The following is a 19,010-nucleotide window of genomic DNA, read 5'->3' as shown; positions in this document are numbered from 1 at the left end:
TTCGATTCACTATTTGAAACCTGGTCCACCTTAACTGTCAGCGCGTCTCTGTGTGAGAAAGAGGGGGCATCTGGCATCATTGCAGGGGGCCACAGTGCCCGTTGACACTGTGCATTATACTGATCGCTAAGACCTCATTTCATGACAACTGATGACAGGCTTGCGATGGATAGCAGCACGTACAAAATGTGCAAAGTCATCAGAAAGAACGGTGGGTACTGGTTTTGTGTGTGTGTGTTTTGCAGAAAAGGAATAAATGTGAAGACTTAGCTTCATTTTTGGGGTATCAGTCTTAGATTTTAGCCAACAAGCTTTATTTGAAACTGCAGAAAAAGCTCATTTGTTTATGTAGACTCTGTTTTACAGGTTCACATTTCACATCACATGTTTTGTGGCGTACACGTCTATAATCTGGTGTCTTGGCCTTTGTTAAGCCTAAGGAGCACTGCTGTATTTTACAAAGCCAGACTCTGTGAACGCCCTTCTTATCTGCGTCCAATCTTAACGCTTACAAGGATCTGCTATGATTTGACTCCTCTCGATGGCTTCCCCGCGACTTTTTTCTGAAATTGGTAAAACGGCGTTCTCTTGGTCAGAGCGCATTAAAGCTGGACGTATTTGTCTCCCCGGGAGAGTTAAGAGTTAAGGAGTTAAGGCTTCTAAAACTGCGTGGATATCTCATGCTACCCAAAGGCTGACCTTCTCTTTTTTTATTTTAATGTTTATTCAGGTTACATTTGATTTTTCCCATTTTTGTAACTTTGTAATCGTGTGCTTTCTTGCCGAGTGAAAAAAGAAACTTTTAATCTGAAGAGACTTCCTGGTTAAATAAAAGTTAAATTAAAAGAAAAACCTCCAAATGCTATTTTTTAAATATATGTTATGGATCACGAAGTTTCACGAAAACCCCCCGACACACACACACACACACACACACTATGAGTTTCGGTTCTTCTTATGAAACTCCACAGGAAACCCTCACTGAATGACAGCTGGAGGAGTTTCTAATAAGCCCTGTCATGACGGGACACGTAAGCTCGCTTGTCATTTTGCTGAATGTGATTCAGAGCCATGACACATAATCGAGGCACTTAGAAAAACACACGAGGGGAGGAGCAGGATCACAGAGACCAAAACTGAACTGCTGCTACGGTACGTTCCCACACTGCAGCTCGCCCCAGCGCTTCTCAATAAACACAAAGACGGAAGAAGCAGGACATGTGCATAGCCAGCGGGCTGCATGTATCCTGTACAACAAAAGCAAAGCATTCCTCTGGAGGTAACTATGGGAGAAAGACACACAGAGCCAATGTTGGCTGCCGGACATGAAAACAAGCCCCTGTAAGCGGATCATGTATGTTTTTTATTTTTTTATTCATATAAGAAAACTGAGATATAAGTGTGGTACATTGGTGCTCACTCAAAGACCTGAATATTGTTCGTTCAGAGAGAAACTCACCCTATTTATGTGGTCTTACATAATTCAGTGACATCACACGGTCAAATCCTTCTAAAATTAGAGACTCCCCTGCCTTCAGCTTATGACGTCAGCTGCTCAACTCAACTATAACTGAAGCTAAAATTGAATTTTAAAAAATTAAATAAATAAATCATTCATAAGCGCATGACTCACAAGTGCTTCTGAGCACCTCAGATCAGGTTTGCTACTTACTTCCACATCCAAGGCTTTGGTGGAAGACGCACTGAACATATAAACACCAGCAAGTCACCATGTCTGACTTTACACCTGGTTAGGAAGTGCTTCCTGTAGTGAAAACACTAGTGACCAGCTCAGTGCCTTGGCAAAAAACACAGGGATTGTGTTCGGAAGCTACGGCTCTGCTTTGTTTCCTTTGTCAATCCTTTAAAATGAATCAGAAAGAGAGAAAAAAAAACATTAGGCCATAACACAGTCTCATTATCATACCAAAGTCTTGGCAACACAACACATACTGCTAATTCTTTACCCACAGGTCTAATTATAGCGCATCAGGAAGCAAGCAGTAATGTAAAACCTGTTGATAAACTGCATACCAGTTGTTTTCACCCGTTCTGCAACTCTCATTACATATTAAAATAGATGATTTGGTTTTCTGGGTCCCTCCTGTGGGTAAAAAAAAACTGACATCATGCAGGAACCTCCTGTGAACACAAGACGGCGCCATTTAGCTTCACAACAACCTGTTTCTGCGCCACGTTTACATCCATGAGATGGCAGTATGATATCTGCATTATGGCTCTACATAAGCCATGCAACATATTTAGGGCCCGAGCACAAAAGTGCGAAGGCCCTATTGTATCTGCTCTGTTTCTTATTATTATTATTATTATTATTATTATTATTATTATTATTATTATTATTATTATTATTTCGGCAAATGAATCGGCCTTTTGAGGGCCTAAACATGCTCGAAAACTCATGAAATTTTGCAGACGCGTCAGGTCTGGTGAAAATTTACGTATTTTAATGTCCGTAGACATGTCCAGGGAAAATTGGCTCAGTAGCGCCACCTAGAAAAATGAGAAACGCGAGCCCCCGAGATGGGTATGACCTACATGTATAAAACTCGGAACACATATCTAACGTTCGGAGACGCACAAAAAAGTCTATTATGGCCATGTCCTAAACCCAACAGGAAGTCCGCCATTTGGAAGTGAAGGTGACATTTTGGCTCTAATTTTGCCATTTCCATGCCTCGAACTTTTGCGAACTCCTCATTGGAATTTCATTGTACAAGCTTCATATTTGGTCAGTGTCAACTACACACCTGGGCCATGTTAAATTGCGGAGCTTTTGAGTTTTCGGGTTACTGTGAGGCCGTGGCGCCACGGCGAATTTCGATGACTCGCCATGAAAATCTTATTGCCTCTCGTTCTGTCATACATTGTCCGACCTTGACCAAAGTGGACACATATGATAAGGCTCCACCCCTGAACATATTTCAACTGCCATATTTGACATCAGGGACAGCGCCACCTAGTGGGAACAGGAAATGTCATGTTTTACACTTTGGGGTACAGTATTGTAATGGGTGACATCTGCAGCCTCAAATTTCTCCAGGAAAGCCTTAAGGAGTTGGTCTTGGGTTACAGAGAAAACTGTGAGTTTTCGCTGAAGGGTGTGACCCCAGCAGCATGGCGAACATTGAGGTCTCGCCATGAAGAAACAAATTAGTGTAACTCAATGAAATCCAATGTGATCAGTACCAGATTTTACAGGGATGATGTCAGACCCGCCCTGAACAGATTGATATGCCCATTGTCAGGAATACGTAGAGCGCCACCTAGTGGCACCAGGAAATGTCACGTCTTTCATTTTGTTGTACTGATTTTCACAGGTTCATCGTGGCCACCTCAAAAGCGGTGAATATCACCATCAGTCCCTCTTGATGCTTCAGTGAGAAAATTGTGACTATAAACTGAACGGCGCACCCTGGTGGCAACGCAGTTCACCATGAAAGATGAAGTGGCTTTTGAGGGGCTTGAAAAGTTTAAAAAGTCTTGAAATTTGGCGCACCCCTCTAATGTGATGAGGGATTTCTTTTTATATGTTGATTTTCCTTGAACAGCGCAAAATGGCTCCACAGCGCCCCCTACAAAATTTCAAAACAACAGCCCCTGCTCTGTGTTTTATGTATGAGTTTGAAACCTGGCAAGCTTATTGGAGATATCAAGATGTACAAAAAAGTCTCTTGGAGCAATATCCCAAATCCAACAGGAAGTCAGCCATTTTAAAATTAATGTGTAAATTTGGCGACATTTTCCCCTCTTTTCAGGCCTCATACTTTGACGAACTCCTCCAAGGGATTTCATTAGATTTACGCGATCTCCTGTGTGTGGAATCTAAAGACCTTTGTGATGTTAAATTGCGAAGCTTTTTACGTTCAGGGAAACGGGGTGGTCATGGCGGCACGTGGAGTTTCAATCACTCGCCAAAAAGCAGTAACCTGCTGTCGCTCAAAAACACAATGTCCAATCTCTCCCAAAGGTTGCAGGCGTGATGAGACTCGAGCTCGGAAATGTTTGTTATGCCATTTGTCAGTAATGGTTAGAGCGCCACCTAGTGGGACGACTATAATAATGGTTGAATGAGATGAAATTTTAGCTGGTGGTTAAATGCATGAATTCCATCAATGTGACATCAGATCGGAAGCGCTGGTTTTAGGTGTTGGGCTTGGCTCGACGTGCCGGGGGTGCGAGGGCCCTCATATCGCTGCTTGCAGCTTTAATTTTACATGTTTTGGCATGTGCTACCAGATGCCCTATGGAGAGCATGTGAACACAGTTCCATAAAATATTAATTCACGCAGAGAGCTATAATTTAAAACTGAGCAGGCTCTCATTTGACAGCTTAAAAAAGTAGCCTGTCAAATCGTCACCTTATGTTTTGAATCCATATCACTTTGGGGATGAGGAAACTTGTAAAAAAGTAGAAAAAAAAAAAGAAAGAAACCGTTTTAACAAAATGTCTTTTATCTCTGGTAACAACAAAGAAAAGCTGCAAATAGAATCACAGACGTATCTGACAGGCACAGCATCACCTTTGACATGAAAGCTATCGTGCTAATACAAACACTCCCAATCGTATTAAATCAGGATCAGAGAACAGACAGGATCCCTGAAAGCACTTTAAAAATAAACTCTGAGAAAAGATGAAGAAACCCAGGACTTAACAGGACTGAGATGAAAACAAAGGCAGACGAGGAAAAGAGCAGGAGTCGTTTCCAGGGTTGGGGAAAAAAATTTGATCTGCAGGGCAATGAAAAAGTTTTTATCTCGCAAGGTTTCTGCACCGAGCCCAAGAATAGACTTCTTGTGCGCTGACAATATTACGACCACTTTCAATGGCTACGCTGTTTCAGTAAAAGTGGGGGAAAGTGCACTCTGATTTCTGTCATGTGAATTCCCTGTGATCTTAACGTCTGACTGGTCAGAGCTCGAGCGATCCACTGAATGTGGAGGTCTAGTTCTCTCCTCTGTCTCCAAACATGGGTAACAGCTCGGGGTGAGTTGCTAAACGGCTCAGACGGTGGTCATTAAGAAAAAAATCACGCTTGGTGTTTATTCCAAATTTGACCCAATTCACTGAGGAAGTAAAACAGGGTGTCACTTTTTTTCAAGCACCATTGAGGATTAAAGTATTTATTCAAGACTCTAAAACAGTGAAAAAAAAACCCAGTGGGAAAGATCATTTATCCCCTTATTTTATTTTACTTACGTAAAATACATAAAATTAACACTGATTATTTATTAGATTAAATACTTAATATTTAATCAGTATTATTATTCATCTGTGGCTCTCTTCCACAGCGTGCATTTGTCCTGCCTTCCTCTCGCAGCAGATGGCCCCGCCCCTCCCCGAGCCTGGTTGTGCTGGAGGTTTCTTCCTGTTAAAAGGGAGTTTTTTCTTCCCACTGTCGCCAAAGCGCTTCTGATTGTTGAGGTTTTCTCAGTATTATTGCAGGGCCTCGAGTCAACTGCTGTTGTGATTTGGTGCTATATTAATAAAACTGGATTGATTTACGTGCACCTGTAAGAATTTCTTTTTCAGACCTGTGGAAAACATTAAAACTGTGAAACAGGAAGACAAACTATCAGTACTGTAAATTGTTAATGAGGTTATAATCATATAGCTTAACATACTGTGGGATCGCACGTGCGCTGCTTAGAACAGTCGTCCTTTAATTGGTCGCTTCTCGAGTTAAAAGGTCAGCATCCACCAATCAAGTGCATTAAGTAATAAAACAGCACTGAGTAGCACAGATTAGTCAGTTTGATAACAACTGCGTCTGGTTAAGAGTCGCCGGGCACCCCGCTTTTAAACACATGTAACCTTTCAAATGTGACCTCACGTAGAGACGACACTTCAGCATAGTGTGACTTTAGTATTACTGTTCCTCACCTACGTCACAGGTAAGGCCGGTATTGATTTTTTCACGGAAAGCTCGCCTTGACGTGTGAGCAAACCCCATCACACCGCTCTCTGAGGTCACTCTGAGCGCTTCATTCATCTACTGACACATCACTTATAACTTCCAGCGGCATCCATCCAAAAAGACAAGAGAAGCAAAGAGGCAGATACGGTCAGACAGGAGATAATAAACCCTTCCAGTCTACACGCTCACACGTTCGATTGCCAGATAGATAGATATAATTTAAAGCTCGCTGGTGTCCGCCTTCCTTGCCTTACCACAACATAGCGTTCTGAACCCCCGCCCACCCCCACCTCACTCTCTGTATAAATCTAATTCCCTGCTCTGAAAAGAGGCCACTGCAGTCATTCCCCCTGTGATTAACCTAATCCGTTGGCAGAGTCCTCTCAGTGACACCACCATTACGTATTTGACGTAGACTGCATTCACGCTGCGATAACCAGCAAGTGTACTCTGAAAATGTGTGAATTTTAAGCAGCACAGGGCGTAGATGTCAGCTCAGAGACCTACAGTGTAGCACAGCTTCACTATAAAGCACTGGGAGCTGTTTTTGAGCTTTCAGCTACACACTCTGGCCACTTTATTGGGTATATCTGTTAAGCTGGTCATCAACGCAAATATCTGATTTTCCATTAGACGGAAATTTCAAGTGGAGCGTGATCTGCTGGGATTTTCCCACGCAACCATCTCTTCAGAAAAGGAGAAACTATCCCAGTTTCAGGGACAACAAACGTCACTGATGCCAGAGTTCAGAGGACTGGACAGACTGCTTTGAGCTGACAGGAAGGCAACAGTAACTCAAGCACTCGCTACAAACAAGATACGCAGAAAGCATTTCTCAGCAGAAGACCACACCGGGTGCCGGTCTGTCAGCTAAGAACAGGAAACTGAGACTACAGTTCACATAGAATAACCAAATTTGGACATTACAAAATTAAAAAAGATGAGTCTCGATCTCTGCCGTGACGTTTGGATGGTTGGGTCAGAATTTGATGTAAACAGCAATGGTTCAGGCTGTTGCCGGTGATGTAATAGCGTGGGGGATAGATTTTTGGCACACCGTCTGCCATTTTTACCAGATAAGCATCATTTTGATCATACCTGAGGATTGTTCATCCCTTCGTGAACACAGTGCTCCCATCTTCTAATGGCTGCTCCCAGCAGGATAACACTGCATGTATGAAAGCTCAAATCATCTCAAACTGGTTTTCTGAACATGAGGGTGAGTTCACCACATTCACTGGCATGTTCCCAATCACCAGACCTCAGTCAGAGCACCATTTGGCCATCTGCCTTTCACTGATGGGGAACCTTTGTGGTTCAAAGTAATTACTCAAAAACATGTTGACTTTTACCAACACTATCAATCCCAAGTTATGCTTTTTCACTCTGTAAAGCAGGGTGTCCAACTCCAGGCCTCGAGGGCCGGTGTCCTGCAGGTTTTAGATGTGTCCTTGATCCATTACAGCTGATTTAAATGGATAAATGACCTCCTCAACATGTCTTGAAGTTCTCCAGAGGCCTGCTAATGAACTAATCATGTGATTCAGGTGTGTTGACCCAGGGTGAGATCTAAAACCTGCAGGACACCGGGCCTCGAGGCCTGGAGTTGCCCACTCCTGCTGTAAAGTAACATTCAGTAACAAAATAACATCCGCTCATCCGTACAAACTATTCTTTGAAGTTTTGTGAGGTGAACTGCTTCACCTAGTTTTTTTTCTACTGTTCTGTACGCAGGTCGCTTGTGGAAACGTAACGGAAACCTAATTTTGTTTACTACTTCTGCATGATTTCATTACTTTAATGAGTAATCGATTGTTTCTTGCTAGAAACTTGCTCAGCGGTGGCGAGTGTGTTTTCATGTGATATTTCATGCTTTGTTGTGTCGATATCTGACGATCGTGCTACCTCGGTGACGATGATATCACATCACGCATGTGGCAGCCAGCCATGCTTATCACAATAAAATGCTATTCACAGACACAAAGGAGTTCACCTCCCTCCCTCACTGCTCAAACTTAATTATTTAGAAAGCTGCAAAGGGAACCCTTCACATATATCGCAGCTATTTCTCAAACACACGAAACGTATTAATTACAGTCTAATTGTAGTAGATTGTTTTTTTCTTGGAAGTCTTGTGTTTGAGGAGCTTCTCTGTGTGAGAATATTTAAAGCTAAGGACGTGGTGGTTTTGCGTTTAGCATTAGAGAGCTTGAACTTCAGTAACAAACCCCACATATGTCGCTTCTTCTATCGTTTGCTTTTTGCTTTTCATGCAGTTCATCTCCAGCTGTCTACAGGTGACCGAATCCGTAGGAGTGATGATCCACAGAGTGGTTCAAAACAATGATTCACTTCAGGTTCACGGATCAAGGAGAATAAATGAGGTAATGTTCGGTAAATCTCTCAAACAGCAGCACTGCACACACTTCACCTGCACAGAACATGCGTAAGAGCTTCGCTTTAAACTTGCACATAAGCTACGTTGCCGTCAGAATAGTAATATTTCAGTTATTTGGCGTTTTTAGCCTAACTAACCCTGCTGTAGGTGAAAATGATCGCACTTAAGTTACTGCTGGATAAGAATTGCAAAATTAGATCGGATGGCGGTGAAAATCCCCAGAGAGAAACCGCTCGTCTTGCTCATCGCATTTCAACGAGACAACCTGCACAAGCTGAACCTCATTAAGTGTCGGGTTTGGGCTAGTTTCCAGTATATTTAGAGCAGCAGATCGCTCTTTAAATGTTTCGCTCCCTGTTAAGGACTGCAAAGACTCTACGGAGGATAAACACAGAGGATTTTTAAAAAGCTTTTTTTTTTTTTAAGCACAATTTTCATACCGCGGCTCTCCCTCTGCACACAGACGTGATTTACATGCTGGTAAAAGTGTTCACAGCATTTCCAGCAGTGATCTACACACAGTGCACCGCTGAGGTACGACTACAAAGCACCAAGTCTAATGAGAAGGCCACGCTGTGTCCGAGTAATTTTCAACTCCAGTATGTTTTGAAGGGAACCGCTTGCAGACTGGACTCACTTTTAGATCAGCATACATACATTTACAATAATTTGTCCATACTGTTTGTGCTGGGAGTGCCAACACTTGGAAGGTCAGGGAAAGAATGCAGGCAAGATGTTAGCAATCTGCTAAACCCACCCTGACCATCCTCCTGCAGTTCATAGATAATGTTTCAAAAGTGTTGGTGCACTGTGATCATTGTGCAACTGAGAATCCTGTTTATATTATGTAAGCCTGTAATATTTAAGAAACACGGTTGCAACAATATAAGGGGCAGTAACAAAGACGGATCTCCAGTTTATCTTTACGCACCAAATCCAGGAGACAGACGGGGCTCGTGGAAACTTCCAGATCAGACGATGCTGTCGTCATCGTCTTGGTTACCCTTGTGATAAATAGATTTGTTTATTGTTCTCTGCAAGTCTCTACTCAATATCCTACTAGATATGACTCATGCACGATGAAAGCTCAAGTCTGGTATTATTGAACCAATCTCCTTAAGGAGGAGCATGCGCACACACAAACACACACATAGATGCACACATCCCGGACTTTAACAGGATACTTTCAGAAGATGAAAAACTCTGCATCGATCACTTGATGACAGTTCTTGGTTTTAATCATTGTGCTGGCCACATAATCGCCACTGATGCTCTTTTAGAGCTGCTGCCTGCACCAGGTTTAAAATAAGGAGGATCGAGTCAATTAGAAGACAAACAATCCTCATTCTTTCATCAAGGAAAGGGCAGATATCAGTAAGTCTTCCTTAAATCACAGCGGATAAAAATCTAAACACTTACAGTATAATCCTGCAGTTACTCACTGGTAGTCAAAGCATCCAGAGCCACGTTTCACATCTCTGGTCGTGTCTGCCTGACCTCAGGTCTGCTGGACCGCACACGGGTCACATGTCATGAATGACCTTTGATGCTAAAGATACAAATGTGCATGTGATATCACACCAGCTGCTACTAACGGTTATTAAATTATTGTTATCATTTTATATTTAAGCAAATGATTTTGAATTAATTTTGGGGAAAAAACCTGAAACCTGAGCCAGCTGCCTGTTTTATCTACAACTCCAACCAGGGATTAGGTCTAATCTGGAACAATAAAATACAGAAGAGCGCACACTTAACATCAGCACACTTCAGCCTGCGGTGAGACATTTCTTATCTGTGTCTGTGTAACAGCAGGAATGCATCATCCATTTTTAAAAAGCCCTAACAGCTAAGGCCTTCACCTACCAAACCCAAGCTTATCCCGGCCTGAGTAAATAATGTGCAACATCAGCTGACGTCTTTTTTGATCAAATAAGACATCGACAGCAGAATAATCAAGTCCACGCAAAAAGAATCACACTCACTGGTTTCCCTTCTCATATGGCTTCTTTCTCACATACGTGCTGCCCGAACCCACACAGGTTCTGATTACACGCAGCAGTGCATGAACTGATGAGGACCACAGCGACGACTCCGGCACACACACTGGAATCAACATGTTTGAAAAAGCCGGCCGATGTTTAGCTTGACACTCGAGACCGCGTGTATCAAATTGCGCTCGGCGAGCATAAACACCCGCAGCTGAATACAAAATCTGTTTTTTGCACCGGTGCCCACTTTGTTAGGCCATTCAAAGTGCCTCCATGAAACAGCATGTGAAACTGCATGGCAACAAGTGGGTTCAAAAGCACTTGACTCGTGGCTCCGTGTGGTCGGCCATTGTTTGCTTTGAAATACCTGCTGCTTTTTTCGCCGAATACGCTTCTCTCTGGAAAATTATTCTGTGAAAAAATATCTATGAACAGAGCAGCCAGAGCTGTTTTGTTGTTGGATATACTAATGAATCGAAACAGCATTTAAATGAAAACTGACAGTGGTTTCAAACAGCGATTAAAGCCCAGAGACAGATGTCTGTAATTTAGGTAATCTCGTCAGTGTCCCCGCCATCATTATCAAGCCAAACAAAGGCACTTTAAATTGTCGTCTGTCAGTCAGCTGCTTCAACTGCATTTTGAGCACACCACATGAATCCAATAAACAAATCACGCGAAACTAGGGCGACATGATGTCCCTCTTTTTTTTTGCATCTATGCATGCACCCCTACAGAGAATATGGGAGTATATGAAGACTATTGCACGGGGCCGTAAGAATCTAAGTAAGAAATCTGGTCTGGAAGGTGAAGGCCGGTGCCTTGTTTCAGTTTCAGATCAAATTGTTTCAGTTTGACTCAGCAATTCTAGTATTTTATCATCTGTTACTTCTGATGCTAACCATCCAAGACGGTGACGGACAAATTTGAGACTGCGTGAACACGTTTCTGCTGCCGTCAATCACACTGAGAATCGACGTCCAACTTGCAAATAACATCTTATTTTTTTGGTTTTACAAATCACAAGTGCTACTTTGTTAAGGTTAGTAACTGCAGCTTTTACAAACTGCCAACATAAAATCACAGCCAGCAGTTTCTACCAAATAACCTGAGACAAGCTCCGGCTCATCTTACAAATAGGACGCAGCAGAGAGTCGAATTTAACAAATTCACTCAGACATTTTCTCAGAAGTTGCTGGAAATCAAAGATAAAGGGGAGCAGGTGTAAGAGGCAAAGTCATCAGGTAATACACACACACACTTCTGTATATTTAGATATATAAAAATGTCTCTTTACATGTTTTCCTTGGTTGCACTGCATTATCAGTCTCACTTGGTTAGATGAGCACTGAGTACACCTATTAATCCTTTGCTGTTGCAAGTGACATAAAACCATCCAATCACAAATGATGAGCCAAATATTCACTCGTCTCTCTGTAGCTGAGCGCTGCACCCCCTGCTTATTGGCAAAAGACTCACAGATGGATATGCACACACGCATACATGTGCAGAAACATGCATGCACACACTTCATCTGTGAGAAAATATTTCTCAGCATGAATATTTTGCATCCACAGTTGAAACACAACGTGTCTTCCTTTGAGACCAAAACGGTATCATTATATTTCCATGTTTCACTTTTGCAAATATATAAGTTGTAAGTATGTTTAAAGAATGGATTTGTTACTATAATCTGGTGTTATGTAGCTTGATTAGCTATTCTGAAAAGAAATCTTTTCTAAATGTTTCAGTTTTTTTAAAGAGTAAGCCGCATTTTAGGAGCCGAGGAGGGTTTATGGTTGGTAGGAGATAAACTGGCAGTGTTGTCATTAGGGATTAGATGGTGGAGGGCTGGGAAAATGATCACTGGCATGAATGAGTAATTGGTTGGACCAACAGCAAAGCATGAGAGAACTGAAAAGAGAAAAGTAGAGACGAGTAAATATTTTATCCCACTCTGTGTCGGCCTAAGAGTCACTGATGTATGGAGAAAACTTTGAGGCTCTTGAACGTAATGCTTTGCAAAGCTAATCAGAGAAATTTGTTACCATAATCTAAACAGTCATTCGATCAATCCACAGCAATCCAGAGTCAGACAAATGGCTCAATATATTCCATTTGTTGTTCTTAAAAGTCGCATTTGCATTTCTTTGAAAGACGATGTCCCAGGAACAATGATGGGCATTTAAAGGTACGGTGCATAAAATCTCATCACCAGACTGCAGACAGTTCTGTTTCTTTACCCCCAACAAATCAAGTGCATAATCCTAGCTACAGTGGCCGCCGTTCGTCTGTAGTGAGTGTAAGTCTGCTGGTGTCCATGTTTATTTGCGACTGATGACAGCCACCCTGAGGTAATTTCTGGACACTCAAGCGTAACTCAAGCGTAGCCGACATGAAGTTAGCTTCTAACTGTTATAATTGCTGCTCTTTAGCCTGCTCGTTGACAGTAACCACCTGCAGCAATATCAGGAATGAATAAGCATGTTTATGTATGTTTTCATGTGTTAGAGCCCAAACTTCAGTTCAGGAGATGAACCTTGAGGTGAGGAGACAGACGATGACATTTTATCCAGGTTGTGTTATCTCTTTCCTTTGGTGAAGGGACCCTTGAGCCTTGATTTTTTGAGTCTGAAAGTGCAGACACAAATAAAACTTCGCCTTAATGGCATGCAAACAGCTATGATGCATGGGCTGATCTCTAACCACAAACACAAAACAGCATCGAGCAGAACAGCAAGTCCATTTTGGCCACTGCATTAAAGACGGTGGGTCAGAACTGTGAAATCCACAAACCAGCACTGAGTACTTTTAACAGATTCATTCCAAGTTTATGGGAAGGCATCAACTTCTTGGAAGTCCAGTTCTTTTAGTCCATTAAAGAACCTCAAAAAACAACTGCCTGCACCTTTAAAAAGAACATTACCCTCTAAACTTGGAGACATTTTATCCCACAGCCTTAAATGTTTTTGGCAGATATATCGTTAACTAAGAATGGGGAGAGAAACTCGTGTTATTTTTCAGCATTTATATTGTTATTTATAGTGCGATGGAGGCCAGGACTTTGTGTCTTCATTAAGTACCAGTTTTGGAATATTACAAACTTTTGCATTAAAATGTTTTACTGTATAATCATTAATGCATAATTTAGGTCAGGAAATGACTCGTTTTATTTTTACCTTTATAAATATTGTATTAGGCTAGTGGAAGATATTTAATGGCGTAAGTCGAGTAAGTGCATTTAAATATGAACCGTTCTTATTAAAGCAAATATTAGATGCTTTCCCTGTTAAGGTATTATTTATGAGACAAGCCTCTCTTCCTAGTACTGCTGTCAGGCCACATACTGAAAGAATAAAAGAAGAAAAAGATGCTGCTCAGCTTGCTGCCACCACCACCGGCTGCAGCTGCCGGCGCATGTCACGGCCCGGCACCACCCCAGCATCGACCTGTGGGCTCTGATTCTTCAAGGCTCCCCGCGGGGGGCCGCATCGATCTCGCTCCTCTCTCAGTTTAGCCGGGTTTAAATTATGCTTCACGGGGAGCGACACGAAACCTTTAGCCTCAGCACCAAAACAGAATCTATACTCTCGTCTCGCTTTTAGTTAATATGCAGGTCTGTGCAACGCATTCAGAGTGTAGCGTATTAGCAAAATGCACAAACACAGACGAGAGACACCATCTCATTATTGGTTTCACTTATTAGCATCAGCGTGTATATGATGAAGGTGAGACTGCAAACGAAGAAATTGTAAGAAAACGGAGGTTTGACAGTAACTTTGTTTCAGAAATGAGATAAGATAATAAATTAATTGAATAAATATGTCTTTTAGCTTTAAACCAGAATCTCAACGAGGCTCTGACGCATTATATCCTCCACACAATAACCAGACATAAAGCATTTGTGTGCAAATGCCACAAAGGCCACCAATGACATCACCACACCTCACATTAAGACGTGTAATTTAATTATCACTTGTGTCCAGGGAGGGTCCACTCCGTTTAACCGTGCCTGCATGTTTACGTGTGCAGGTCTTTAGAAGCCTTGTGTGTGTGTGTGTGTGTGTGTGTGTGTGTGTGTGTGTGTGTGTGTGTGTGTTTTGTCTCTCAGCCCATCTGTGTGCTATGTGCATGGTTGTGTGTTCTCATAAGGTGTGCGCATATGTCAGTGTGACACACATAGTTACCAGCAAACGTTGCTTCCTGGTTGCCATGGCTGACGGTTTCAGTGAAACCCTGCTTCAAATAGCTTCCTGTATCTCCTTACCATCTCAGCCTCTCTTCTTTATTATTTTAAGTCATTTTCTTTGCCCTTATCTTAATTTATGATATGCTTCGTGTCCTTATTGTGAGTTACACTTGATTCTTTTTTCATTTTTAGGGTTCTTGTCAGTACTTTAGCAAATATCTGTATTCTTTTTGCTTTTTAAAAAAAGCATTTTTGCATCTCAGACGCTTAGTTTTTTGGGTTTTTTTTTATCGTGCACGCTATTATCTGATTTCCTATCATGACACTGTGTATTAGTATCACTTGGTGCATCTGTTTCTGTGTGCAGCTTCACTCCACACTGGTCTATTTCTGTCTCTGTGATGAGGATGTGTTGGCTTCAACTTAGCCTATTTTTATTTTCTTCTAAAATTGTCTCCCACAAATAAAAACCAACTAAACAGGTCACCCTGGAGCTGGTTTTGCTTCTTTATTGTTGGAGGTTTTGTGTGTTGTGTCTGCTGAGGACAAAAACACCATTTGGTGCCACAATGAACTGAGATGACACAACATAGTTCGCATTACTTTCTCATGCCTTGTCTACAGGATCAAACTCTTGAATTACCGTACAGTTTTATACGCTTCTAGAAAGCAAACATTTTTGGTTCCTTCCACTAGGGCTGGGCTATATCATACCGTTCACGGTAATACCGGTATAATGTTGGGCAACGATAAGAAAATGAAATATCGCGATAGAATATGGGTAAAACGCGCATGCGCAGTGCCTTTGTTTTCATACGCACATGGCAAAAAAAGCATGGCGGCGACGGAGAATGAGAAGGGCGAAAGCCGATCGTTGAGTGAAACGGATGAACCAGAACTGGTTTGTAAAAATGCTGCGACTTCAGTGGTGTGGAACTGGTTTAGCTTTCGTCCGTCAGATACACAACAAAGCACTATTTTTGGTAGAGCATGCTAGCGGGGCGTCGTTATTACCGTGTTGTTTGGAAAATACGGCACACTTAAAATCAATCCTTTGATTTTTCTGAATATCGACAGTGCCCCTTATAATCCCGTGTGCCTTATGTATGAATTCTGGTTGTGTTTACTGACCTCGAAACGATTTTATGTGGTACACGGCGCTCAAAAATCTGAAGTGTTATGGTACGACCGCTTGATGGATTGTCGGAGCATTACGGCTACCGTAGGCAGGAGCCTCACAGAGTGATACGTACTGTGCTTCAACATAATATTACCGTATTGTGTGTATAACCTCTTTTTAAGTTTTGTGGATATTATACATGATTATGCTGAGGATATGTCGGCCAGTTTCCACTGGAAATGCCTTTTGGTTAAACCAGGGGTCTGCAACCAAAGAGCCGTTTGGACCCGGTTTCCACGCAAAAGAAAATACTGGGAGCCGCAAATACTTTGTGACATCTAAAATGAAGATAACACTGTATATATTGTTTTTTACTTTTATGATTTGTGTGAACAACTAAGGTGTGCTACATGAAGTGCTACAGAGAAAATTACATTTTATTTATGTAATCAACACATTTTGAACTCTTAAAGAAATATAACAAAAGCAAAGACACCCAGCTGAACTAAAATGATCCATGTAGCAAAGAAAAACTGTTGTCAGCCCCACCCTTATATCCCCTTTGGGCTGTTGGAGCCTTGACCTGACTCTTAAAAAATAATTGGAAAAAAAGCACCATGCTGCTAAAAAGAGAAAAATAGATATTTGCAAAATTCTGCCTAAATATGTATTTGTGTATAATGTGTGTGGCGGGGTGTGGTCTGCAGCGGCGCTGCAGGGGAGGAGGACGCACCTGAGCGGCATCTGCAATCCCGCCTTAACGTCTGTGCTCTCTCTGCTGGTGTGTGTCGGGCTGTGAGCTGAAAAGCTACAGCCGGCTGTATGCGTACGGCAACCGTGTGTGAAAAGTGGTCAAAAAGAGATGCTGAAAAGCGTGTTCATGCAAACATCGTCGGGTCTGCCGTGGTATGTTTACAGTGAGACTTCTGCTCCTGAACCTCTGCGCACAGCGTCTGCTAATCGGGGCTGTACGAAGTCACTTTCATCTTTACGCAGGACTGTAAGCTGTCATCTGTCAGGCGTGAGCATGTTTGTCTTTAACATAGTTCACGGTGGAGAACAGCTGCTGACATAATGTGGATCCGAAGATCCATAATTGGCCTACCTGGGGTTGAAAGTCTCGATAAATGCACGGCGTTTCGGCGGGTATACCGGCTTCCGCGAGTGTGACTCTTATTTTGAGCGATGAAAAAAATAATAGAATATAATTTTATATTTATATTTCAATATCACAATAATCTTCCAATTTAGAACTGCAAGTTAAAAAAGAACTAACATAAAAAAAATACACTTCAGCTAAATACTTCTAATTTATTTTCCCAAACCAGGCGGAGCCACAGTATAAGGACTAAAGAGCCGCAGGTTGCCGACCCCTGGGTTAAACTGTCAGCAAGGAATTTGCATTTGCATTGTTAAATTTTTATAAGTTTAATGCACATAAAAAACAGCTGCTTGTTTAAGTGAAAATACATTGATGTTTTTTTTATTTGCACTAATAAAGTTGTGGAGTTGTAAAGTATTTTGTCTAGTGTCAACTATATCGTCAGTTATATCGTTACCACAAATTTTCAGATGTATATCGTGATAAATATTTTTGGTCATATCACCCTGCTCTACCTTCCACCAATGAAAATCAAGTCAGTGGGTCACTTTGATAAAGGGGAGGAGTTCCAGCTGCACACATGGACGTGGTCAGAAGTGAACTTCCATGGCAGAGTCTAAAAACTGCTGCAGCGCTGGATGTGATCCAGCCTCTAGCTGCTCACCCTTCAGTTGCCTCATTTCAGTTGCACTCAAGCATTACTCATAGTTTGCAATCCCATATTTTCTCGTTTGTAGCTTGGATATGCATGCGCTCAGGTGGACTGGGTCCTCGTTCCTGCCGTCACCTCTCTAAATGTATTGCTTTGTGTCGTGTTTGTTTTGCCTGACTGACCACTCGTAATCATTTTTTAATTTATCTCTGGTGATTTGCATTTGGGCCCTCTCCTCTGTGAACTCTCACATCAGTTTTTTTAATTATAAACACGCAAACACCTGCAAAGAAAGAGCTGCTTTTGGACAACCTCTGGAACCTTCATTAGACAAATAGGCAAGGGCATCCCATGGGTCTTAAATGACACCTCCCACTTTGGAGGAGGATTTGACAGTCAGAGTCAGGAGTTGCTCCCTGCGACAGACAACATCTCTAGTCAGTGTTAGCAGCTGCTGGAAATAGTGGCTGGGGAACACCCAGTCTTAAATCCAACAGTCTCTTCTATATGGCTTCTACATATCCCAACCCAGTTTACAGCCAAACAGGAGAACGGGCGCTTCTGTTCTCCTAAAATCTGCTCCAAGTCCAGTGGACTGCAGCAGGCTAAAGCCTTTCTTCTTGGCTGCTACGGTACTTTGGGCAGATTTGGTCAAGTTTTAATGAATCAAGCTTGAAAATGTTCAGAGAAGGTTGGATTTCCACAATGTAACCATTAAGTATATATTTTGTTGGATATGATTACATAAACAGCTGAGATTTTTTCAGTCCAATCATTGGTATGTTATACTTCCGGGCACCCAACACGTCCCTATATTATGAGATCGGAAAAATGAGGAAACATGAGAACTGTTTGGAATGAATCTACACATGTAAGTTCATTTTCCTTAAATCGCTTTGGAAAACACTAACGTCATTACAGTCGTGGTTAGGGTTCGGGCTGGAATACAGGGCTGGAACGTGTATTACAGCGGGAGCGTCATTCTACTGGATTTCATCCATAACCCGGCGCGTAGCATAAGAATGCAGAACGTCATCATCACTATATTACGCCTCGGGAGTGAGAACGGGCTGCAACTATGACATGTGTAATGTGGTGCACTTGACTTTCTACAAATTCATAAACAAGAAAGCAAGCATGGACACATTAACCTACAGAAGTCCAGCCCAGAGGATAGAATGACAAGCTATGTGCTATTAAAGAGCATCAGGCCGGGAATCTTCTGGAAGTACCAGGTTTTCCTGTTTCACAGACCAGTGACTTCACCCTAAAGCAACCTAAATGTAAAGGAATGTACATATGGAGGTGTGTGACCTTCGAATCTGTGTGTGTGTGTGTGTGTGTGAGCGTGTGTATTCATATCATTGTGGGGACCAAACATTAGAAGTTTACTACACTTATGGGACCAAAATCCTGGTTCCCCCCAAGTTTGAAGGCATTTTTGAAACTCAAAATGTGGTTTTAGTGACAGGGTTACAGTTAGGTTTAGGGTTAGGATTAGGCATTCATTTTTCATGGTTAGCCTTAGGGTAAGGGGCTAGGGGAAGCATTATGTCTATGACATGTCCCCACAAGATATGAATACCCGACGTGTGTGTGTGTGTGTGTGTGTGTGTGTGTGT

General features: G+C 42.1%; 1 protein-coding gene and 1 long non-coding RNA gene across 5 annotated transcripts in view; one reads left to right on the top strand and one right to left on the bottom strand.

Annotated features, from left to right (window-relative positions):
• Positions 1 to 19,010, bottom strand: part of pde4ba (phosphodiesterase 4B, cAMP-specific a) — a 200,543-nt gene that overhangs the window by 76,733 nt on the left and 104,800 nt on the right. The window contains exon 1 of one of the 4 annotated variants that reach the window (XM_019346516.1): positions 1,673 to 1,695. The exons of the other annotated variants lie outside the window; for them this stretch is intronic. Within the exon in view, the coding sequence (XP_019202061.1) occupies positions 1,673 to 1,680 (8 nt within the window). The 5' untranslated portion in view covers positions 1,681 to 1,695. Of the gene's footprint in view, positions 1 to 1,672; positions 1,696 to 19,010 lie in introns of those variants that run through there. 4 annotated transcript variants of the gene reach the window in all.
• On the top strand, positions 10,048 to 15,125 carry LOC109195086 (uncharacterized). The gene is made up of 3 exons (XR_002056766.2): positions 10,048 to 11,367; positions 11,466 to 11,569; positions 13,652 to 15,125. It is a non-coding gene; the product is annotated as an uncharacterized LOC109195086 (long non-coding RNA).

The sequence above is a fragment of the Oreochromis niloticus genome, linkage group LG17, assembly GCF_001858045.2.
Source record: "Oreochromis niloticus isolate F11D_XX linkage group LG17, O_niloticus_UMD_NMBU, whole genome shotgun sequence".
In the NCBI taxonomy this organism is placed as follows: Eukaryota; Metazoa; Chordata; class Actinopteri; order Cichliformes; family Cichlidae; genus Oreochromis; species Oreochromis niloticus.
The sequence above is the reverse complement of the archived record's forward strand: the minus strand, read 5'-3'. Positions and strand labels throughout refer to the sequence as shown.